The sequence below is a fragment of the Anoplolepis gracilipes genome, chromosome 13, assembly GCF_047496725.1.
Source record: "Anoplolepis gracilipes chromosome 13, ASM4749672v1, whole genome shotgun sequence".
NCBI classification, from domain to species: domain Eukaryota; kingdom Metazoa; phylum Arthropoda; class Insecta; order Hymenoptera; family Formicidae; genus Anoplolepis; species Anoplolepis gracilipes.
This window is the reverse complement of record NC_132982.1, coordinates 9,349,663-9,377,178: the sequence shown is the minus strand read 5'-3', so window position 1 is coordinate 9,377,178 and position 27,516 is coordinate 9,349,663. Positions and strand designations below refer to the sequence as shown.

General features: G+C 28.3%; 2 protein-coding genes across 3 annotated transcripts in view; one reads left to right on the top strand and one right to left on the bottom strand.

The window, feature by feature from the left end:
* Positions 1–2,521: 2,521 nt before the first annotated feature.
* The window catches only part of Sce (E3 ubiquitin-protein ligase Sce), a 45,157-nt gene continuing 20,162 nt past the window's right edge, over positions 2,522–27,516 (bottom strand). The window contains exons 3-6 of the mRNA XM_072905190.1: positions 5,450–5,787; positions 4,662–5,037; positions 4,226–4,528; positions 2,522–4,082 (exon numbers count right to left, since the gene is read on the bottom strand). Coding sequence (XP_072761291.1) covers positions 3,865–4,082; positions 4,226–4,528; positions 4,662–5,037; positions 5,450–5,692 — 1,140 coding nt within the window. The 5' untranslated portion in view covers positions 5,693–5,787 and the 3' untranslated portion in view covers positions 2,522–3,864. The remainder of the gene's footprint in view (positions 4,083–4,225; positions 4,529–4,661; positions 5,038–5,449; positions 5,788–27,516) is intronic.
* Mwh (multiple wing hairs) overlaps positions 17,894–27,516 on the top strand; it is a 48,986-nt gene continuing 39,363 nt past the window's right edge. The window contains exon 1 of one of the 2 annotated variants that reach the window (XM_072905183.1): positions 17,894–18,182. In XM_072905183.1, coding sequence (XP_072761284.1) covers positions 17,980–18,182 — 203 coding nt within the window. In that variant the 5' untranslated portion in view covers positions 17,894–17,979. Of the gene's footprint in view, positions 18,183–21,861; positions 22,074–27,516 lie in introns of those variants that run through there. The other variant, XM_072905185.1, reaches the window with a different exon arrangement.

The window sequence follows — 27,516 nt, the reverse complement described above, 5'->3', positions numbered from 1 at the left end:
AAATAAAAACGTAAAATAAAATATATATAAAATTAATAACATAAATATAATACTTATATAAAGTAAAAATAATTTAAAAACTCAGCATAAGATCATATGTTTCTGATAGAGCATCTATTAAAATGCAATTTTATTGTATCACGAAAAAAATTAAATTATTAAAGGTATAATTTATGATATTACTATATACATATGTGACTTATAATTTTATGCTTTAAAAAAGTAAATCTTTTGTTTATTATTTTTCTTCAAAGTTGGATCGGCCTCGACATTCTTATATGATTATTAGCAGAGATTAATTAGAAATTCGTTACAACATTAAAACCGTGCAATGATCTATTGCATTCTTCTGCTTGTAAGAAACATGGCAATTAACGGTATATAGATTGAGTATTGTTCAAGTTAATATGCATAGCCGCGAGATAGAATTCACTTCAGTACTCATTCCGGAGCGCTAATTAGGAACCGCGATCATTAGTTCATATGATGTTATACTGTAATTAACTAGTGTACTATTACGAGTACCGCTGCTGGAATAATTAATTAAGTGCAAAAAATACACGTGGTTAATCTAATTGTAAATTCTATATGACAAGCTGAAAATTTGCAACACTCATTTACAATATTTCTGTTTGTATTCGTTTCTTTGATTCTCTTAAAATTGTTTTGTGTATAGTGTATATCATGCAAATCTGTCATATAACAATAATAATCACAAGCATATGCATACATATACAGAAACGAGAGAATTTGCAGCTTAAAATCGATCAAACATATAAATTATTAGATAATAAATTAATAATAAATAAATAATAAATTAAATAATAAATAATTAATTAAATGATAAATTAATAACTTAATTAAATCAGGAAAATTTCTGCAGTTTATGGTTGAATAACAGATTGATATGTTTTCAAAAGGCCGATAGGTATACGTATTGTTTTCGCTTCGGTGGAAATCTAAGGGGACATACAATAGGGTGGCACTTATCGATTATTCCATCTACCAGGGTAAAGACGAATTCCATGTATCTTTAACGACAGCGGAAACAAAACTTCCAAGCAGGGGAATGCTAGCGTCGCGTAAATAGACACATTTGTCTTATCAAAAGTGAGTTTTATAACAGTATGTCAAAAAGTTTGTTCTAGTCAATTAATTCCTAATTGCAATCGTATAGGTATATAAAATATAACAATTCTGAACAATATGAGATTTTTAATACCTACTTTCAATATTTATATTTTATTATCGTTAATTTATGATTAATGTATTATTTAGGTATGCACAAAAACACACCCACATTTACGTACGTACAGAATATTACATAATAAAATATGTAATATTTTGTATGCACTTTTTTATTTGCTTTTTCTGCTATTTTTTGTTATGTGTATAAGATATAATAAAAATACATATAAATATATATAATCATCAATCAATAAAAATTAAAAAATTAATATTTTGAGATATTTTATAATTTATTTTAACATGTAAAAAAATATGTAATATTTTGTAAAGTATTCACTGTTTTTTTTTAAATCGCTTAATTTACTTTAATATTTTCAAACATAGAATAATAAAATAAATCAATTTGTATAAAAAAATAGAGCACATTAAAAAATAAGATGTGGAATTACAGGTACAATGCTGTACTTGTATAAAAATAATTATTAATCGATTCTGCTGATTATTCCGTGAAAAACTCAGCAAATATCATAATGAAAAAGAGTGAGATTACTTTATAAGATATTGCATATTTGATAAATAATTCATTTACTAATGCCTGTTCCAACGAGCTTGACTGTGAGTTATTTTCAAAATGTTTAAGTTATCACTTGTTTATTAAAAATAAGTTACGTCTTATTCTCTCTTGTTCTCCATTGATATCATACTGAATTACTATAGATATCAGAAGAGAGAGAAATCATATGTTAAATCAATTTTTTTTTCTCTTGCAAAATACATCAGAGCATCAGAATAATTTTTTTCAATGTTACTACTCATGTTCAATAATATAGATTAATAAAATACACTGTATTAATAAATACATATGATTGCATACATTTTCAGCAAACATAAACAGCAATTAACCAAGGTTTACAGCTATATTTATTAATTCATGAATCAAAAAGACAATTTTCGGTGTATTTTATTAATCATATTAACAAACATGATTGATCACAATCAAAAAATATTTATTTCAATGTATGTACATACATGGCTAACTCTGGTAATACTTACCCATTTTTTTAATAAAAATTTTAGAATAATGATTTACAAAGGGTAATTTTTAGGATATGATTTATAAAGGATTATCTTAGGATAGTATGATTTATAAAGAATAATTTTTAATGACTCATCCTGTATTATTCATGCATCAAATCTTGGAAGACAATTTAAATATGAGAACAAATTGATATAAATATGTTGAACGTAGCATTTTCTAGTTTTTACTCATATTTAAATTCAAATTGTTTCAAGATTTGGTATGCACACTGTACTTTAGATAAACTGTTAAATATCCGTATATACATAGATTTATTTTTTTCTGTAAACTATACAGAATGGTCCACAATATGATTGTGAGTTGTTTAAAATAAGTTGATGACTATTGTATGAGACTATTGAATGATGGAATAATATGTATGAATATGTGCAAATATATGTTATAAACGTATATGATTTCTGTAGATTATTTTTCAGTATGATGTGACATGCTAATTGCATTTCTGCTATAAGCTTCATATACACATTTATCTGTTGGTTTAATTCAAATTTAAGCGACCTTTGTACATCCTGGAAGTTATATGTCTATTTGTGAGTGCAAATTAACTGAGTTAACTGATAACATTGACTTAAACTCAATGTTTTTTTAATATTGATATAATATAAATATATTTATTTTATTTCTTTTTAAAATTGAAATAATTCTTTTAATATCAAAATTGCAAAATTGTTGGCAATAATTCTACGATTTATATACAAGACAGTTTTCACAAGTTTTTAATTTAAAATTCAATTTGAATATAAATTTATATATATATATATATATATATATTCAAAATATTAGAGAGCATATTCTGCCATATAAATATAATAGAATATTTTAATTGTCTGAAACATTTTGCAATTTATATTATTAAAAGAAAACGATTTAATATTTTTCAGAACTTTTTTATCACTGAATAAATTTCTATTATTTATTTTTTATATCAATGTTATAAACTGCTACTTTTTAATGGTCCCTTAGTATATACAGTTAGTTAATAATGCAATATACAGAATATTGCAAAGTTATCATATTTCCTTTTAGACATAAATTTTTATAATAATTTTTATTTTGAAATTAATTATTCTAAAAAACGTAATATGTTGAAATTATATAACATTATGAATGAATAAATAATTCTAATATATTAAATATATTATAAATGAAAATATAATTATATGATATACTAATCACCTAATTTTAATAAAAAATGTTTAGTTGATAATGCTTTTATATGAAATATGTTATTATGTAAGTGCATAAAGTTCACATTCAAAATATCAGGATGTATGCAATGCCACTTAAATCAGTTTGATATTTATTTCAGTTGTCTTCCAACTTTTATTTAACACAAACAGATTACTGGCAACCAATTTTGAAGATGTAAAAATTGCACTATTGTCGATGACTATGAAGAACATGTCTTACTATTGTGAATCAAATAATATTAAAAGTACGGCAGAATACATTAATGATATGTGCTTTTTTACACTTAATGTATTCCACTGTACTATCATATAATAAAGATAATTCGTTCTCGTCTTTGGAACAAAGCGCGATTAGTTCCCGTCAGATTGATATTTTCGAGGCCTTCCCTAGGTCTTTTTCCACGAATAATACATTTCCAAGGGTCGATTGACACGCCAAAATTTATCGTTCACTTGCCGTAACGTTTGTGAACCACTTAATACCACAAGTTGTCCCGGTGAAGGTGCGATATAGATGCAGAAATTTAATAACCTATCTGATTCTGACAATTCAGTATCCAGATCTAACGTCAAACGCATCGCCAAATATTTACTCAAGTGATCCACTACAAAAACAAGATATCTGTTAGTCTTAGTTAAAAGAAGATTTGTGTTCCTTGTTTTTAGTTGTAGTATATTTGACATATTTATTTCTAGTAGAAAATTGTCTTCTTTTTAATTAATAATATAATTTTGCAAAATATTTTACCTGTGGCATTTGCTGTTGTTTTTATGTACCGAATACTGTTTTCCTTCAGTGCTTTTATTAAAGAATTATCACCTGCCATTTCTGTAGGATGTGGCTTAAAAACAAGTTCAATTTCATTAAGCATTAAAGGTTCACTAGGACCTTCGCCTTCTGTGTCAACCATAGAGTCACCACCACCAGTCTCAGCCTCAGCACTGGAAGAGTCATTTTCAGAATTTTGAAAACTTTTCTGTCGTTTCGGTGCTTTCGGTATTTGATTTGCAGGGTTCGGTGATGGTGTAGTGGAGTTTCTAGATGTTGTTCCTAGATAAACATACATAAAAGTAACAGATATATTAAAAATATCTTTACAAATTGTAGTCTCATCAAAGACTGTTAGATTAATTGCAGGATGAGAAATGTATGATATTGATATTTTGAAGATTATTAATCATACCTCCACTATTCAAAGGTCCTGTCGCACTCTGAGAAGAATCACTTTGATTTGCTACATTTGTGGATGGATTTGGTGTTGTAGGTGCGCTAACATTTGGCGTATTGTTGTAAGACGTTGCGTTACTTGCATTTTCAGATTCGTTGGCATTCTTTCTCGAACGTTGAGGACGATTCTGACTTTGTAGCTTAATACCCTCTGTAATAGAATTAACAAGTGCAGCTTGTGAATGTGATTTATTTAATTTAGCCAAAACTCGTTCCTGATGGGCCTCATATTCATCTCTGCTTGGATAGATTTTGGAAATTAGCAAATCAAAGTTTGGATCTGGTCTAAGAGATCGTTTGGAAACCAATTTCTTTCTACAGGTGGGACATTCCTGCAAATATCATAAAAACTGTTGTAGAAACAAACAGTATACTAAAATATGAAAAATAAAATTTATTAAATTTATATATAACGCTAAACTTTATTTTTTACTCTATAATAAAATGTCATTAGTTTGAATGAAAAAATATATATAACGTTAGGATAAAATTCTTGTAAAAAATACAATTTTGTCGATACTCTTTGTAAAATTAATAATATATACTTTTAGCAGAATACATACAATATATTCTCAGATTTAGACAGAAATGGACTGACATATCGCATTGTATACAGTGTTGTGAGCTTTACAAACAAAGATATATAAAATTGATATTGAATTGACGAATCGAACATTTTTCTTACAGAAAATACGTAGCCTTGTTCATAGAATATTAAATTACAAGTTTATATCGAGCATGTACCTTGTTACCACTCCTTAAAGCTGTAATAATACAGTCGGAGCAGAAACGATGCAAACACTCCTTGGTGGTCATAGTTTTTTTTAACATATCCAAGCAAATCGGGCACATGAGTTCGCTGTGCAAACTTCGCGGACTGACCGCAATTTCTGTATTGTCGGTGATCGCATCCTGTGGTGTGCGGTGTAACTCGTACAGTGACAATTCCCATGTTTTGTTGAGGCCGACTTGTTCCGCCGATGCCATCTTGACCAAAGTCAATCGGAGTATCAGACCGCTCCAGAGTGTCCAACTGCTCGCACACAAACTCTAAGGACAGTCAGCGCCACTTCAGCTGCCAACTGTAAATTTTAAATTACTATATAAAACACATAAAGCTAAATATATATGTATATCTAAATATATATAGCTAAATGAAAAGCAAAATAAATAATAAATGCTTAATCAGTTTTTCATTGTTATGACGTCGTCTTTTTTTTCTATTCTTCAATTAATATAATTTTCAATAAAAATTTAATAAAAAAGTAAATTCAATTAAACATAAATTTTCTTTTAACATTACATCACATACATATATATATATATATATATATATATATATACATGATGTCCGATAATAAAATAGATATATTCTGCTTTTAAAATTAATAATTTCGTACTAATTAAATTATTATTATATCTTCTGACATATTAGCATGTAGTAAAATGTACCACTATACCTGTCCTGAAAATAAATAATATATAAATAATTATAAAAGTTGATCGACTGATTAATTTTGTAAAACTCTGTAGGTAAAATACTAAAATTTATTTCAGAAATTTTATAAATTTAAAATCGAATAATTATGTAGTTTTTATAATAGCACAATCAGAGAAAGCATCACAGATATTAATAATACATTCAAAGTTATGCTGTAATTGTTTTCATATTATATCTTTTGAATATTAATAATTATATGTTACTTTCTCTAATTATTTTCATAGAAGTTGAATAATCATTTGATTGCTTTGATAAATATTTTATACATTTTAAACTTATATCTATCTTTATTTCATAAGTAAATTATCATTATGTGAAAATTAGCGTTAATGATCTACAATTTTGAAATTTTTATTTTTAAACTTATCTTTTTATAATATATATTTATTCATAAATGGATTCAGATAATTACTTTATAACTTAAGCTATATTTTAACAACTGTGCGAAATAATAATTAACTTTGATATATTCATGATATCTCAATGCACTGAATTCTATACATACTTTAAGGAATTCTCCTATATTTAATTCTTGTACAAAAAAAACCTGTGAGTCTCTTCAAGTTTTGTACAAGCTCTCAAAATTTTGCAAGAATATTGTTATAAATAAATGTGAACCAAATAGTGCATACATCTCTCTCTACAAAATAATACAATATAAATTATCTAACTGAACTGTACAGAAAGAGATAATGCGAAATCTGTTGCTATTCCTCAGATTGCATTTGGTGTCAGATGTTCCCGCAGTAGGTATAAAGTAGGGTAGAGTTCCATGGTAGATGGTAGAGTTCCTGTTCTTGGTAATCGAAATTTTATAATAATTCTTGACCCAATTATTTTTGCACATTTTTAAGAAATTAATTGAAATTACTCATATTTGAGATTATGGAATTAAACTTAATTAAATATTAATATTACGAATTAAAAAAAGGTGTCCTAAAAAAAGAAAATAGAAAAAATGTGGTACAATGGACGGAATTTTAACAAAGAATAAAAGGAATAAAAATAATACACATAATTGCCCCCTTCCTTTCATGAGTCATGTTTTCGTAATATAATCTTGCGTACCTAAAGCCATTTAAAAAAATTCTAAATAAAATTAAATTTATAAAGTTGAGCATATTATATATTATATATAAATAAAATATATTTATGTAAATTATATATATTGTTTAACATATATTACTAATAATATTTAATGTAATTACATATTTTAAACTGTCGCATTTTATTTCTTTTATATGTTTTTTTTATATTTTATAACTTATACTGATTTTTTACATTTTATAATGATGATTATCCTCCAATGATTAAAAATCTTACAAATAATTTTAAAAGATACATTTCATATCTGCAACAAGTTTTATACTTAAAAAAAAAAAAAAACGATTATTAAGCAATAATAATCGGTAGCATAATGGTTTATTCGTGAGCAAAATGTAGTATAAATAATGTAACGGTATATAATTCCATGTGTAAGATGGGCGTAGGCTTGGCCATTACCATGCACTATAGATGCATCTTCTCTCCGAGAGCGACTAGAGTAGATCTATTGGCGAGAAGATCTAACGCGGCAAACTGGACCGACAAGACCTTCGTCTTTTTCTGTTGACCTTAACTGTAAGAGACTGTAATTGCAGCTGTCCATGCATGCAAGGGAAATAATTTTCATCGCTATTTCTAATATCCATTTTTATTTCCTGTATACTTTTATCGTGAGAGCTATATTTTTTTTACGAAGATTTTAATAGTAACTTCTTTAGTGTACAACAAGAACTGTAAATTTAATCAATTTTATTCAAAAGAATTTAAAAAAAAAAAACGAAAAAATGTTTGAGTTTATAATATCTTCAAACATATATATAATGCTTTTCGATTCTTTTTTATTAATATAGTAGAAATAAATGTTTTTTGCATCTATAAAAACCTTCATCACTGATTCAATTAAAAAGTTTATCAAAGTTTTTTAAAATAATTATGCTCATCAGAACATAAAAAAATATATTTGATTAGTCACAAACTCTTTTTCATGAATGTTAATTAATATCAAATAACAAAATCATGTTAGAAAAATGATTCTAAAATTAATTTCTATTTATCAAAGATCTGAAAGAAGTTAATTTATTATTTGTCATGACTGTTAAATTCTAGGTTTCGCAACGTTGTACTTAATGAAAAAAAAAAAATTACTTAATAGAAAAAAATGCCGTTAGTTATTTGGATTTTTTATTTATAAAGCAGAAAACAGTCTGGACCTGTAGGTCACACTGTAACGGCAGGGCGACACCTTGTTCCACTTTAATGACGATGTCGCTCCGACAACTTTTTAAGTCTAATTAATTTCCGGCAGCAAAGTATGACATGTCGGTCATTCTCCTCTCGAATTCCATACGGTCGTTTAATAACATTTATATATCATCATACGTGAGATTCATGCACCTTATGTGTGTGTGGGTTCGTGTATGTGTGACGTGTGACTTGGCCTTTATTTCTTCTATCATAAAAATATTTAACAGATTTTATATATATATATATATATATATACATTACAAACTTTTCCTGTAATTTAGTCTCTTTCTAAAAAGACTTAGCGTTTTATAAAATGATCTCTTTATAAAGGATATTTTTTTTATAAAAGAACTGAATTTACAAAAAGTCAATATAATTCTAATAAAATAATATAATAACAATTAATAAATAGAAATCGAAGACGAGTATATGTATATATATATATATATATATATAAAACTTATAAAGCGTAACTTGGATTATAGGAGGGATATAACTTTCGCTTGATAATATAGTGTAACATGATATTACATTGCTCCGACAAGATCAAGTGATTTATACACTATACTTATAATTAATATCCAAGTATTCAGCTTTCTTTGATAAACAGGTTCGCTCAACATAAATATACAATGTTCAAATACTGATTGCAATTTAATTATGATAAGTTTAGATCGAGAGAGAAATTGCCTTGCAACTTCAACAAAAATTTTCTAGTGCAAAAAATTAACTGCAACAGATAAATTATTAGTAAATACTGTGATACCACATATATTTTGCACTTGATCAATTTAAATGACAGAGACAAAATTTATATCTGTACTATTAGTGTAATTTAGACAGAAAATTTGTCTGCGATGTCTATCTTTAAGGCCTATTGTCAAGGACAATTATATTTGTGATTAATATTTGTCAATAAAATCTAAATTTTCTAAAGGTATTGCTAGAATATTGCTGCTATAACTTTTATACGTGACAAACAATATTCTAACAGATAGAAAAAGTAGCGATAAATTTTAATTGAGACCTCTAGAAATCTATCTACATTAGCAAAATATTTTTTTTAGCGTACTTTATTAATTTATCAATTTATAAATTCTTCTAAAACTTAATACAGAAATGTTTAATCATATTCAGTATAGACAGCATTTCATCAATCTCTAGTTTCTTAAGAATATAATACACGTATTAAAACACAAAAGGAGATAGATTATCGCCATGACACATTTACCGATAGATCATTTTTTCGCAGAAGAAAGAATTTCTTACGTAATAAACACAATCACAATCTCGTGCAGAAAGACATCGCGATGCGAAACCGCATTCACACAGATATTATAAGCATTATGTGTATAATATACGCGTTTTACGTTCCCTTTTGATCATCCGCTTTTCTCAGAGAATTACAGGTTCTACTTTACGTAAGATCATAGAGCCGCACAATGATAGATATCACGTGCATAAATTAATCCTTTGTTACGTATAGTGTAATTTCAAGGCAAAGTGCTTCACATCTCTGTGCTTTCTATAGCGTGAGAAGTGGCTCGAAGAAGAATGTCGGAGATACACGTACATAGATCGCTGACAGATTTATTTATTTTGTTACCATTCTTTGTATAATTACCATTGTTTGTAAAATAAATTCCTTAAGTGACAGTTTACAAATATAAAGTGATATCTCTATCACTTTCTCCGATATGTAGGGTAAATATATATTATAATTCAATAAGAATTATAAGAACATCTTTATCTTTGAAGCTACAAGAGTTGGACTTCTCGAACAAGTTATGTATATATAATTATAAAAATAAAATATTCAGTAAAGAGAGACAAGTAATTAATAAAGGTCATTGGCTATTTAATTAAAAGTTTTTTAAACAAAGATATTAAAAAATAAATCTCTCTCAGTTATTCATCAAAAAATAAAAATGTGAAATTATTTGTAACAATTTACTCGAGTGATTTCGTTTCTCTGCTACAATTAGTTTTGTCAGACATCCATAATTATCACTTCTTTCATTTTGCTTCCCTGTTCCTGACGTTGCACAAGCATCCGGAAGCAGCGGCGCTTGATACATGGCTATCTGTTCAACTCAGGTCAAGCGTGAATTTGACCTACTGGTACTATCGTCGTGTCTATCTTCAGAAATATATCATTGTGGATTTTACTTTTCAATCCCGGATGGACAACGTTGTTCCCCGATTTCGAAATGGGGAACTAATCCATACTTTTATTTTACAGCGATTTTACATTAATTGTAAGTGTCTCTTACATTATTCTTGAGTTTCAAAAAGAGCTGAACATTACATTAAACACTAGCGATCCATGATACATTAATTTGATGAATGGCTACGTATATATTTCGTAGATGGAGTGCGAGCATAATATATCGAGATGTCATAGATTTAATAAAATATTTTTCTGACTAAAATTTGCGAAATATTAGACTCAAAGTTTATGCAGAATTTCGTTGATTAACCCTCAAATTGAACAGGTTCTTTTAGCACCGTAATCCTGAACGCGTGGATAACTGAAGTCCGAGTTAATTTTTCTACTCTAAAATTACTTAAAAAAATACTAAAAAAATTTTTATACATCTTCTTTTAAGTTTAAACTAAAAGTTTATGTAGTAGAGTTAAGGAAAAAATATTTTTAAATACTATATTTTTGTTATTTGTTAAATTAAGATTTGGAAACATAGATGTTTTATATAAAAATGACACGGACACGAAAGACCCACGTGTTCAGTTTGAGGATTAAATGTCAATTAGGCATAAATGTACGGAGATGTTTATTTATGTTAGAGGGGATAAATTGAATTGACATTAAAATATTATTAATAATTTGTACGCAAATTGATGTGAAAATTCTTATAAAATCAAATCTTACTTTTTTTATTTTATTCTTTACGGCATTCTTTCATTTTCAACGTTGTATTATTATTATTATATATATTATTTTCAACATTGGCAACGTCTCTTAGAAAGTGATACACGAGTGCAGAGATTTATCTCAGGTTAATCATGGATCTAATCCATTAAAATACTCGAGATTTATCTTTCTCATGCAACTGACAATGAGATTAAAGCGGATTTTTGACATATAATCTTTGACCATGAAATTCATCAACGTTTCATCTTAAATTTTTTTCATCGAGAAAACGCGATTCATTAAAAATATTATATGTTGCTTATCAGTATCTATTTCTTTTTTTTTTTTTTTTTTCAAATCAATTACAAAATGTAACTTGTCAGCATTAATTTTCACAACTATACGCAGATTTAGTTTTAATTTTTTTTTAACTTTGTCGATAAGATACAAAATTACCACGTGTTTTTGTATTTGTATTTATTAATTAATTGGCAATTTCTTATTATACTTTTAAATCAATTAACTTTGACTTTTTAACAATGTTTTTGAAAAAGACACATTTCTATCTCTCTTTCTGATTAACTTCCGCTAGCATTTAAAAGTCATCTTGGATTTTTCTGTGTTTTAAGTGATAATAATTTCTATTTTATTTATTCATCAACACACATTCCTCATGATCTCACGATGTTTTTCATTGACGGTCGCGCGATTACAGACTATGAAAATCGCATTTCTTGTGGGTTCTGTCTGCAGCGGTACTTGATTGCCTTTCGTTAAGAAACCTCACCGGAGTGAGCTGACCTAGTAAGATTAGCAACGTGCAGAAAATAAAATATACGGCTTACGTATCAAAAATTCATAGAATAATTGGCAAATTGTGTATTTATTTTAACATCGCGATAATTTAATCGAAAATATCAATTGTCATTTGACTAGTTGTGTCCAATACAAAGCACAATTTTACCGGCTGTCCCACACACTATTCTGTCGAATTTATCTTCATTATATATCATTCAATCAATTTATCTTCATTATATATCATTCAATCAAGTAGAATGTTTTAGAAATCTACCAAAATTATAATCATTTAGATATTGTTAATTTAGATTTCCGTAAAAATTCAAGCACAAATTAAAATAAATATGTACAACAATAGTATTATTTTCTGAAAAATTCTGTATGTATTTTTTGAATGCTGATATTATATTTTGTAGTACAAATTTTAACTATGTTTTGAGATTGGCTTGCATAAAGCCTACGCGAAGTCAAGCGAATTATTTGAATGAGAACTTGTTCCCAGGCTTACAATAGAAAGTAGCTTTTTAGGCTTGTATATTAAGTTAAATATAATTCGCGTGCGCAGCGGAACGAAATTTTAATAGCTAATGGCAAAATAAAAAAATTGCATTCATACATCGTTTACAAAATACATACCAGAATACACACGAAAAGAAAAAGGACACACTCAAAAAAATATTTTACTTATGTAGATAGATTTCTAAATGTCTCAATTAAAATTTAGCGCTACTCTTTCTATCTGTTAGAATATTGTTTGTAACGTGTAGAATTTATAGCAGCAATATTGTAGCAATACCTTTAGAAAATTTACATCTTATTGCCAAATATTAATCACAAATATAATTGTCTTTGACAATAGGCCTTAGAGATAGGCATCGCAGACAAATTTTCTGTCTAAATTACACCAATAGTACGGATATAAATTCTGTCTCTATCATTTAAATCGATCAAGTGCAAAATATATGCAGTATCACAGTATTTGCTAATAATTAATCTGTTTCAGTTAATTTTTTACACCTAGAAAATTTTTGTCGAAGTTGCAAGATTATTTTTTTGAGTGCATAATTCTATCTTTATTTATTTATTTTTTTTTTTTACAAATTACAGATCATTTAAAGCAATTATACTTTCATGTTGTGGAAAATTAATGAAATTTTCAAAGGAATTCTGTTTCGCCATCTTAAAGTTATTACAATTTTTAGCTGCATATTTTATATTTAAATATTATTGACTTGTTAAATAATTGTTGCTATGAGTATTACGGTTTAAATTTCGAAGAAATGATTAAATTTCATTTTTATTATCATCTTATGCATTTGTGAAAAGTCGGGATAATAGTATAAGTATTTCAAACCTATTAAAATGTTCGTTGCTGCGAGAGAACCGTTTATTTCCGTTCCACATAACAACGAATTATGATACGTTGCGTGTCACGTTACGCCCAACGTCGACTCGTTAGGTTCTTAATCTCATCGAAATCGTACCCTTCGATCTCTCGTCAAACCGTGGTGTCATTATGTATTCATCCAAATTACGTCAATTAACCGTTGGAATAAATTCCGCTTTTTTTGCGTAGAAAGGGTCGGCGATTTACGTTCCTTATTACGTGAGATCAGGTACTCGTATTTTAAAACCAGCATGTTGGTACGTTCGCAAAACATGAGATTTCTACGTATTCAATTTGTACCTCTGTACCCTCGTTGCTATCAGCGAGCAAACAATAATACTATGAAATTTCCAGAAGTGCATAAAGATAATACACCGTGTCCTATAAATCATATCCTTAAAGAATAAAAAAAAAATATTATTGCACTTAAATCACAAGGCTCTTTCAAGACGATGACTCCAACTTGACTTTGATAGCAGAATTAATCAGTAAAAGAAGAGTAAAAATTTGTCTGTTTCAAAAACAAAATCCGTACTTTAAATCTATAAGAAATTGCCATAGCAAAGTGATTGATAAATACAAGACATCAAAAATACTTCTGTACATCATCCGATTGACGATGAATGGGTCAAGTAAACGTTCGGTAAGATACGTGTAAGAAAAGGCACACCTAGTGTCCTAAATCGGGAGCATTTGAATAAGACGACGAAAAAACCTGACCCAGTGAGTGGGTGTTCCCCTCCCTCGGAATCTTGTTTTCCGTGGTGCTCGAGAAGCCGACGAGATGAGACGACGACTCACGGTGCATCGGCGCGCCGTAGGTCGCGACTTGACCCACAGTCTGAAAACTGCGAGAACGTACATACAAGTCCTCTTCCCTCGTGTCGGGATATCGCCAGGCATTGGACGTGTACCGCACCGGCCGAGAATGAAGACGAGAAGGTCTCGTTGGAGAGGCAACCGAGAGAGGCGATGTGCACACGTGCACCTCGGGGCATTCGCGGGTTGGCAGTCGGCTCTTGAAAGCCGCTCGGTGAATGCCTCTCGCGGCCTCTCATGCTCTCACGGGTTTTTCACCGAATCTCTCTCTCTCTCTCTCTCTCTCTCTCTCTTTCTCCGTGAGCACCTAGAGGTCCGTGTCTCCCAAGGGAGGTGTTGTTGTCCCGGGGCCGCGCGCCCGGGATGTGTCGATTTTTAACCGATCATTTTCGCGGCAGCCGTGATGTACAGTGAGTTGAACGTTCACGCGAAACAGTGGAGCGGGATGAGAGAAGTGCGGGGTCGGTGCTTTGTAAGTGCGATTTTTAGCAAATGCTAATCGCTCCGATGTAGAGGAACTCGCTTTGTTTGCGGCGAGACGCCGCATGCCGGTCGGTGGTAAAATTGATGTCACAAATAGGATAAATTAATGTACGATTTAGATAGAGAACAATATAAAATATACAAAGTATGTACGTACACATTATGATAATTATATAAATTATAATTATAATTATATACATTATAAATGTGTATATACATACTTGCTACTACTGTGTAATCAGAGAAAAATAATACCAAAAATTTACATAAAAAAAGTGTAATAACAATTCCACAAAAATTACAGAGTCAAATCTTTTTACGTCAGTCTTTGTGTTAGTGGATCACTAAGATTCCTACTGATTGTTGAAGAGATAAGAAAAAGAAAAAAAAATTAGAATTAAATCCTCTTCGTATGTATTTGAAATTGTTATTTATTCCAATCTTCTTAAACAAGAGCACTGCTGAATATTTTAGTGCAGTTATTGTTGCAGGTGTTAATAACATGTTCTATAATGTGAGTAAAATGTTAATGTGAGTAAAAAAAATCTCTCTGTAATTATTAAAATGTTTCAAAAAGGTTATAATATTATCATGACATTAATAGAATACATTGATATACATAATTATATAACATACAAATAATACTCCAAAATAATGCTCTTGACTTGAAACAAACTTGTATATTTAATTTATTGTTGTATCTTACAATATTTATTATCATATTCAATCAAATTATAAACATGGATTATATAGATTTTGTTTAACTGCAAGAGAAATATTTAAGCATACACATAGAAAATACACTATAAAAAATATATAAAGTACATACATATATATTATGATAGTAATGATATACATTATATAATTATAATTATATATATTATAATTATAATTATATGCATTATAAATGTGTATATACTTGCCATTACTCGTGTAACATTATATGTAATCAGAAAAAATATACATAAAAAAGTGCAATAAAAGTGTAATAATAATTCTTACAAAAATTACCGTGCGTCAGTTTTTATGTGTTAGTGGATCACTAATTGTAAGATTTCCAAGAATGATTTCAAACCCAGTAGCATGTTTTCTTGATCCCAATTCGATTCACCGGTATTGTAGAAGAAAAAATATCAAAATGATATTATATTATTCTATTTCCCACCCCTATCTAAAAGTAAAATTAAAATAAAGTTAAAAATGTATACCTCCTAGGAACTGTTCTCTATCAAAACACAATCTTATGGTATTGTTTCAAATTTTTGTGAGTAAACAATATTTTGTAAAATCGAGGACTAAAATTTAAAATGTTTTTTTTTCAAAACCAACATACTAAAAACTAAAAACATAATACGTAAAAGTACTGCAACAAATTGTTTAAAATTTATGAAAGTTTATTGAGTTTCAATAAAGTCATCTTTTTTTTGAAAATAAACATTTTTAAGATTTTTGTTATCTTTCAAAATTATGTGTAAAATCTTTCATGCGATGTGTAAATCTTTAATTTATTTTTATTTTAATTATTATTTATTCTTATTATAAAGTATTAAAAAAAAAAAACAAAAATAGACCGAATTACAGAAGATATCGATAGGGCTTTTAAATCTATGTCAAGATTGATCCCCCTCCGATTCTCTTAAAAAGAAAGAAGGGAAAGCCACTTTAAAATTTCAAATACATATTTATATATAAAATTTTAAAAACCTCTGGGATCTAAATTTCGAGTCCAGAACGATTAAAATTAATTGCAGTAGTTCTTGAGACATTAAACTGTTAATAGTTACATAAACCAACCTATATATATATATATATATTATAATTTGTAGATAATAATATAAACACATTTATTAAGTATTTTCATATTGAAATCAGATAGTCTTTGCGAGAAAATTTAAATATGCAAATATATAATAAGCAATTGGCAAATATCTTCAACAAGAAATACAATGACAATCAAGATAACAACTTGCTTTAAAAAATTCATTTAACGATTGAATTATTGAAATATTGAAAAATCATTTAAAGGATGTTCATCATTAAATTGATTGTTAGCAAAAAATAAGATAAGCGTAGAATCATCAAAGTAAAAAAAAAAAACAAGAAAAAATAATTGAAATGATTGTTTTAAATACTTTATAAATAAATTTTTATTAGAAAATACGTAACGGAAAATAAAACAGTCTAACGTAAATATGTCGCGAGTATAATTTATGGGTATTTTCCGGCAATAGATCTTAATAATAAAAGTCTCGTCATAAAAGTGCATTTTAATTCCCTTCGCCATTCGAGGAAGTGCAGTGTGCGTCCATTCTTTAAATGTTACTTTCGAGTCGTTGCTTCGTAATTACAAGTGTAAACACAATCGCATAGACAATGTTAATGATACATCTGCAACGATACATGAACAACGCGCATTTATGGTCCAATGCAATAGTCGTTCATAATGAGTAAACAATCAGAACAGGAAATGAAACTAGCCAGCTATTAAACGTAGAAGAAAAAGAAATTTGCAAGTGAGATCTACATAAAAAAATTTCGCGTAAAAAAATTAATATGTTTTTTTTTCTGAAATTCGGGTAGAGTAAGCAAGTGCAAAAATAAAATCAAATACACTAATATACACTATATTTTAGAAAACTAAATTGAAGGTAATAAACAAATAGTAAACTCGCCAAGTCGTAAAGATCTGTGCCTTCTCCGTTTGTAGAAGGATGTAAGCTATTATTTAAGCTGTTACACGATTCTAACCGACCACAGGGTCATGGCACGCAAGAATCCCACGGTTTTCACGGTCGGTCATGCAATCGAACGTAATTCTTGCAACGCAGAAGTGTTTTCCGAAAGAACTACATATCGTACAGATTCTCCTCTGCATTAAATAATCAAGTGAATTAAAAACTTTCGTGAGTGATAGAGAGAGGTTTGTGCGCAAGACAAATAATACGAGTCAACATAGACGTAACAAATTTATATTATATCGTGCATAAAAAAGTGTGAGGAGAATCGTATAAAAATTTTTTTCTTAAAAAAAAAAAAAAAGAAAAAAGAAAAAAAAACCAAAAATAAAATGTACTTTAATGCTGTGTACATGTGCTATATAAAGTAAGATCGACGACGAAATAACAATGGGAAACGCGAGATCGCAATCCTGTCGACGAAGCAAATCGCTCTATCTCTTCTACCTTATCAACCGAACGTGGAGCATCGTCGTAGATCATCGAAAAGATCAAGATCGATGCGACGACACCGACAGAGAAACGGATCTTTCATCAAAATGCAGCACTTGCAACGTTTGCGATTACCAGCGGAACAGCCTCATGTTCGACAGGTAACATGAAAACGCATGCACACTGTCAGTACATAATACATATAAATATATAAAAATCATATCTGTCATGGGGGGAGGGGGATTCTAAAACGTATATATCTCTAAAATAAATTAAAATACTCAGGTTGTTATCTTCGATCAAAACGATCGGTATAGCATCGTTCTTTAGTTATCTTCAGGTTCACCTGATAGAAAATTTACCATGTCTGGCGTTTTTTTTTAAACAGTAATCTCATCTGCACCAACGAGATTGTTATTAAAATAAGACGTCAATAATGTAAATCCATACAACACAAAAAGGCCAAGAGAAATCTTCAAAATGTCTGAAAGACGTCTTTAAATCGTCTTTTAGGAACATGTGCTGTATGAAAATTTTCATAACTATCAGTAGGATGACTATTATCATGGGGGTCTGAAGATAACTAAAGAAGGACGATATACTACCGATCTTTTTAACCGAAGATAACAACATGAGTATTTTAACTCCAGTCACTGTTTTATCATCGAAAATATACCGATCTTTCATAGCTGCTCAAAGGATAATACATAAATACGAATGTTTTGCCTTATCAATTATTATTTTTACACATTGACAAAGCTATGAATAAATTTTTGTTATTAACTGTCAAGTGGATTGCTTATAATAAATCCGAAGATAATTAGAGAGCGTTGATATATCATTTTGGCTGCATAAAAAATGATTACACGAGTTACTTTAATCATATGTAAATATTTTCATTTATTCAATCATTATTTTATTATAAAAAATAAATAGATTTTTTATATAACTGTTTCAAAAATAATAAACATGAATGTTTTATCCAATGACTATATTTTATTCCTGTAAGACCAGCCATCTTTAGGAATCATCTCCAATAATAATGTACCTATTCTTGGTAATATAAAATGATTACATTTTGCTAAAATATTATAACTCTTACAATCGTTACAAAGATTAATAATATAAAATTAAATTGTTAATGATTCGATAATAATTGGTATTTAAATAAATATTGTATATATACATATACAAAAACAAAGTATATAAGTTTAATCAATATAATATTTATTATTTATAATATCTTTAATATTTATATGTTAAATTTTTCAAGAAATGTAGTGTTTTTTAATATATGACGTTAAAAAGTAGATGGTGTTACTTTCAGTTTGACTACTGATTATATCTGATAATATATTTTGTAAAGTGACATTTTGACACGTATTTTACAGTAAGACTTGTTTGCATTTGATAAATTTTAGTAATTTTCTTTAATTGTTTAAAATGGAAATAAATAAATTTTCGTTATTTGATATTATTTCATTTTTGAAAAGGAAAAAGACAGCATGTAAAAAAATATCAGCTGTTTAGAGATGATGCAGAATTAAATGACTGATAACTTTGTAACTGATTTACTGAATAAAGCTCTTTGGCGATTTTAATTTTAAAGAAATGCTGTATACGCTTCGAAATGACGATCTGAGAAATGAAAACATTAATTGAAACTAACCCATTTTGAAATTACTCGGAAGATGCTAAATGAAAAAAACAAGGCTCACAGCCTTAAATTTTTACGAGAAAATCGCTACAAACTTTCCAATATATTTATTAAGATAAGATATTTATTTATATTTCTATTAGTCTTACTTTTAAAACCATTGACATTTTAATGATAGTATTTATATATGGATGTTTTGAAATGAGTAAATTGAACTTATTTCCACAAAATTATACTTATTTTGAAAAGGTAACATATATAAAATGTACGCGTAAAGATTTTCATAAATTATAAAGACACACATTATTTAACATGTTATAACCAGTCAAGTAAAACGTACTGGATAAATTTTATATTATTTTATGGAAATTGACTACTAATTTTTGTCGCGCTTGTATCCAATAGGAAACTATCCGTAGAAACCGTTTTATCTTATGTCAAGCGTTTCACCTAGATCAATAATTCTAGTTTAAGTAAAAGATGATATTACAAAGAAATACATGGTACATTTAATAAAATAATACGCGTTTACAATGGTGCGTTATATAATTTTTAAATATTTAAATAAACATTAGTTTATTTAAATATTTTAACTTTTTATTTGAATTTAATATATTCAAGTTTGATAGACATTAACTTGGTTGCATAAAATATATATCATATTAAATCTGTAAATTCAATATTTTTATAAAAAGCTAAAGTTTTTTTTTAATAAAAATTCGACCTCTAAAGATTCGGTTTTTTATGAAAAGATTGATTTGACAAAAAACTGCAATATATATATATATATATACACAGATGAAAAACTGAATTAAATATCTGTGTAATTTCTTATTAAAAGTAATCATTGTAACATATTGTTGGACTCAAATCAATTTATCTTTTATTTCCTATTTTATTCAACATTTAATCCTTAATTTAAATCGGTAAATATAATTAGAATTTTGTGCAATTCGATTATAAATTAATAATAATCAATTCAGCAGTTAATTATTTTAATCTCATGATGATCCATTTGCATTCGATTATATCAGACTTCTAATAGCACAATATAACTATAATTAATATTGGTTAAATATTGATTAGATTAAAAGTGCGATGAATATTTAGTTAATATTTAATGATTATCCCATAAATGCAAATACACTGCCAATATTTGCATACTAATTATAGCACTAAGAAATTTATTAAAAAATAAATTATTAGTTTCTGTCACCACATATTAATGATATAATCATCAGTTTCCTACATGAGCGATTGATAAATTGATATAGTGATTGAAACTTTTACGTTGAGAATGTAAATGTTTATAATTTTAATTTTAAGTTTAAAAAAAAAATTAATTTTTAATTACGACAATTTCTAATGACTAAACTTTTGATATCTTTTTGCTCCTTTAATTTAACAGTAGATTTTGAATTATTTTTTAGAACAAATACTGATAATATAACAAAGAATTAGTTTAGCAAATGTGTTTAAAGAAGAATATATTGATTTAATATTAAAAAATACTAACTTTAAAAGTCAAAAGTTGTCGATTTTGCATCTAATATTGAAAATTCATCTGTAGCCAATATTAAAATTGAGTATTATTAGCTAATATTGTGGTATGTAGAGTTAATAAAGTCTAAAGAAGATTGATTTAAAAATTTTTTCTTTCATAATGTATTACGTTTCCTAAAGTTCTATAAATAAAATTTCAATATTTTTTTTTATCAAAAGGAGTCAATGAAGATAGTAAAAAAAAAAAAAAAAAAAAAAAAAAATCCCTCTTTCCCGTTGAAAGAGTGACAATATTATTTATAATTCTGTTGATACGTTAATGAATGAAACCCCTTTGACACATATGACATTGACATCGATTCTTGCTCGGGCTCATTAATTTTACGAGAGTTACATCTCGATGCATTTGCGATCACGCGATTGGTTTGCGCAAACCAACGTCCGTACTCGTTCTCTTTCAAACGTACAGGCAAGAAAACGGTTTGATTATCGACTATACGCATCGCAGTGCGTAGCATGCGTGTAGGTATGCACATATGTCCCTTCCATAGCGCGTGTGTGACTTGACGTGTATAACTTGCGGGGGGATAAACTCAGATAAACTCTACTTACGTTACGAGCAGGTGAAGGCGCCTCATTACGCTGCTCAGCGCTTCGCCGCGCCGGTCGTGCCGCGCCGACGTCAGTAAGCCTCCGGCCGTTCCGCGGAACGGAGCCGCCAAGTGAGCTCACGTGCGTGACGGTGGACCCTTTGTAATAATCGCACCATGTCGATCGCTTCGACGGGTCGCGCGATTAAAACGGTGGGCCGTGATTAAAATCCACAGGCTTCCTTGTGCGTTTTCCCATGCGTTTGAAATCCGAAACGTCAATCCAATTTTAACCGATTGAGGTAACGTAATCATTTTACTTTAACAACCTTGTATTCATTCGTAACAACATCATTTTTAACAAAGATTGGTAATAAATTTTCCGACAAAAAATTATTCACTAAATCGTGTGTTAAAAAAAAAAAATAAAAAAAAAAAAAAAAAAATGTTTGAAAAATATTTGCTTTTAATATGACATATAGTAATTATAATCAAGTTCACGGTTCGGTGATATTTTCCAAGATTCTGATAACTCTCGCTTCTCTGTTAACGCTTCCTTTAATCCTGCTTTAAAATAATTCATCATTAATACCGTAAGCATGTATATTGCAGCAGAGTTGATAATGATAAATGAAGAGAGGAGATATTAAGGAGATTCGATATTAATTATTTTAAAGATCACGTATTAATGAATCTAGATACTAGAATCATTTAATTTATCGTTACCGCCTTTCATCAAGAATACGAGAATCTAATTGGTAACGCGCAGTATAATCAGCACGCTACTCCCTGCACGCACGCTGACAATTTTATTTAAATTTTTTGCTCGCAAGAAGCCACGATCTCATTTGAACTTCCTCGACGATTACGGCCGAAGAAATGGCGCGTATTTTTCTTTTTTTTTGTACGCGCGTGGACGCACGTCTAACGAGACGAGTAATTTAATTTCCATATATATGTGTATATATATATATATATATTTATTTATTTATTTATTTATATATTTATATGTAGATCAGTAGCGTAGTAAAATATGAGAGAATATAGCGATGAATGAAACTAAATCGCGTTGAGTGTAAAAACTGCAAGTCGTTACTTTCGTGCCAATTACCACAATTATAGAAATACTCGGCTCTTTAATACGAAATCATCCGGTGCATTTTCTCATCCTATATGATTGCATACCGCGATTATTATCGTCGTTTCTGCTCCGGATAAACGTAAATGCGACATCATTGTTCTCGCGCTCGCGAAATCACGGGCGAGAAATGCCTTGCGCTTTTCAGAACTCGGAAAAAAGACAACGAATCAGGATTATTATTGTTCCAACGATTTACACTTTTGATAGGTAGGCAAAGTATATGTGTAATAAAACACGTCACGTGCAATTATAATTGTTGCTTTTAGAGATAATTCGCAGATCATGTGTATTTTTCAACTATATGTATTTATTTAATGTGAAAATCGTGCTCGAATGAAAATCAAACAGCTGTATTTAACGTCAAATATACAATATATGAGTGTACATAGGCTCAAAAATATGGTGTTCTTCTCCGAAGTAATCTTATCATTGATGTGTGAACAGCTTGATCTCTTTTATTTTCATGATATCAATCTTACTTTTCTGACAATGAAATATAAAAAAATATCTACACAAACCATAAAAGCTCATCGTCATCGTACAATTTATTGCATTCCAAATTGTGATATATTACTCGCCGATATTGACGCGTCTTTATCATTTCTCTCAATTGCCATTATAATTTTTTGATAAAATAAAAATAAAATTCGAAAATTAATTAATTATTTAATGAAATAAAATCTCAGAAAAAAAAACTTGAATTCGTAAACTTCTTATTCTTAAGATATAATCAATTTAAGTTTAATTATGCTTACATATTTGATATAAAAAAATAATTCTTGTATCGGATAAGAGAATATACATAAGTAGGGAATTTGCATGCAATTACTTAAGCAAATCAGCAACCTTCCATCATATTTCCATCAACATTTGGACAAACATCCGCAGAGATATATTACATTCATATGTTTCTTATTATAGTATGTATAATATATATTTTTATAAATGAAAGCATTTCGACGATTTGCATGTGCATAATTTTATGTATCAGAATATTTTCTATGATGTAAGTAAAAAATACTTATATTTCGATAAAAAAAACTAGTTGAATAGAACAAAGATGGGACGTAAAAGATTTAAAAGAATATCAATTGATGCCATGGTCACTTCCATATTAGACTAATCAAGTCATGGCTCTCGAAGGACATTTACGTCAACCTACGTAATTCTTGTTCTTGTTCCTTTTTTGAATGTTGTGTTTGTTTCAAGTCTAGTATACACCTACGTACACTGTATGCGTACATTATCAACGTGTGTCCCTGCGGACAATGTTTACGCAAACAATATTTGAGTGTCTCTTCGGAGAGGTTTTGTATACGAATACTATATCCGTTTCCTCCTTTTCGTATAAAATGGAAAACTAATTCGCAGACAAATTCTTTTAACTTTTTTTTTTATCAAATATAATATAATATAAGCGTACTTTAATTACGGAAAGAGTAAAAATATTTTTAAAAACAGTTTTAATTTTGTTTTTATACGATATTTTTCTCTATTCATATGCATGATTTGAGTTATTAAATAAATTTTATAATATTAATTCCATAATACAATAGGTTTTTTTATCTTTATGTATTTTTTTAAACAATCTTATATTTCTGACATTTGCATCAGATTTTAAAAATACACGTGATTAAAAAACTTAAATACATTGATTACATTTGAAGTAATATTTATTAGTAAAAAAAAGTTATATAAATTTTATAAATACGGAATTTCAAAATTTGTTGAATTTAAGATATTCAATCCATTACAGATATATGTACATAATCAAATAAGTGTCTTCATATTTGTTATTCTAATATAAATTTAGTTTAAAAATACTAGTAATAATAACAATAACAATTATTTGCGCTGCAATTTTCCTGAATAATAATTTTACGTCGCGTTCTCATGTATACCGGTTTACTGATAAGCCTATACTAGCTCATCGATACACCACAGAAACAAGTTTACTAGTGCGTGCAATCACATTTTGCTCATATCAGTTGATATAATCCGGTGCTCCGAATGCCACGTATACGGTGAGACCTTCTTTTCAAAGGCGACTCTTCAAATGAAATATATAACTCGGTACCAATAAACATCTTATATACGATGTTCCGCGCAATTTAATCCCATTTGATACTAATAAACCGTAGCCGCTATAATCGGAGCGCACACAGATGCCAATCGTACGCGTATATTTGTCAAGCATAACGATCAATTAAAAGTTAAATCGGTGCGGGATTGAACTATGCACGCTATAAACAATATTATTACAAACAAGTATTACAAGTATTGTAAACATTCACATAAGGGAATTTCCTCGAAAAATTTTATTTTTTTTTTTTTTTTTTTTTTATGAAGTTTTAGTTTTTTTGTGCATTACTTGAAAATAAAAAAATATATACATTTACTTGCAAAATATATATCCTTCAAAATAAATTAATGACAATATTTATTAATGGTAGAGATACAAATTTAAAAATAAAAAATTTTAGAGTGATTTAGTTACAATATAATCGCCTGTAATTAAATACAAATGAATTACGAACGAAAGTATTGCACAGTTAGATTTAATTATAGAATTAATTAATAAAATCGGCATTAATTCAGTTAAACTAAATTGTATGTAAATGACATATTTGATTAATTTGTTAGTTTTTGTCCATAAAAATAAGATTTCTTTTTTCTGTTTCAAAGATTGCTTTATTCTCGTAACATTCACAAATACTGTGCGATGATGTACGCGTGATACCTTACAATTACAAAGTATAATCTATCTACATGGTTGTAATTTTTATGAAGTTCACTAAGCTGTCACTTGTCACTCGTAATGAGCCAGGTAAGACAATGCATGTCCTCACCGTAAAAGCAATTGTTTCATGCAGATTAAATAGTGCGGCCTGTAATTATTTATTCGTTACTCGCTTTCGACACTTTATTTGTAATAATATGTACATCGTCACAAAACAAACCGCGAGATCGAGAATTAACCAATTAGACTTGTACTAAAAACCAGTTTCTCTGATTCTAATTGATCCTATATTCCGATTACACGTCATAGAAATAAATTTTTTTAAATTTAAAAAGAAATAGAATATAATAATCCAAAAATTTCAAATTATTTAATCAAAATAATATTACATTCAGACTGTTTGAATTTCTGAATAGCCCTAATATATAGCTGATATTTTTACACTTAATTTAGCATTGACACTCAATAGAGTTTTATATTTTATTAAGTGTTCAATTTTCTATTTATCGCGTTAGAAACTGCTGTGTGTGAGATATATAACTGTACTTTCTATTATAAATAAATTAAAAAAGAGAAAAATACACCTCGTGAATCGGTCGTTAACGATATGCAATGATGATTGCGAAGACGAAGATTAGAAATTGTCGCGCGATTTCTTAAACAGAGCATGACGGATTAAAATCCTAAATCCTTCATGCAGTATAGCGGTACCACATTCCATGCGACAGTTTCATGGGATGTGTGATTTTCAAAGCGCGTGCACATGCAAATTTCACTACTTGTCTACTTGTCTCTGTCTTGCGAAAGTTGACAAGAAAGTTGTCGCTTTTAACACGAAAAAGTAGGTCGGTCGCTCTAAACATCAAAATGCAGTTTAGCAACATGAATGTTAAAAGACTTGACACGTTTTGTACGAAAAAAATAGTCTCTTGGAGAAATTGGTTCAAGTTGTGAGAATTGACGGTTTATGATCTCCTGATTATAAAGTTTCTACAGATTATGAAGAAGAGTATAGCCTAAGCTACTAGAGCACATCATCGAGATTACTCTTTGACACATTGCGATTTTAATGAGGTACGACTTTATTACCTTATTAAGTAAACAAATAAAAAAAGTGCAAAAAACGATTACAAAATCATTTTCTAAAATTCCGTTGTAAACAGTGTTGCAATATGTTACAAAGTAATGGCAAATTATCCTCGTAAGCGTTTTGAAAAATTCTATGTATAAACTTTTTGAAATATAAATAAAATAAAAACAAAAATGTAAATAGAAATAATTCTCTATCGAAAAAGTGATATTAAAACATAATATTAAAATAGCTTAAATAGCTAATTATTTTTTAATCACTTTATATTTCTTTTTATTTATTGGAACTAAATAAGAGGCAATACAATTAGATAAAAAAGGGTAAACAAAAATATATTATCAATTTTTAATTTTTATAAAGTTAGATGTGAGATTCACATTGATATGTAAAAAAAAATAATATTTTATACTCATTATCTTTAATATATTTATATATATGCTATAGTAGCTATAGTATAGTTTTTTAGGACCTTATCGATATGAAAACTTTTATTTGAGAGTCGATAAGTTAATTATTAGCAAAATTATGAATTGTTAATTTTTACATTTTAATCAATATCATCAAGAAATATTTTTCGATATAAACATATATAAGATTCTTTTTTATATCGCAATTTCAATAAAACAAGAATTTAATACTCATTATAATCAATCTTTATTAATACATATGTATTATATAATATAATTGCGTATTTTATAAATGTATAGATATCGGCTGTACATATCTTGCAATTCAATTACATACATATAGTAAGTTAATATAATCATAAAAAAT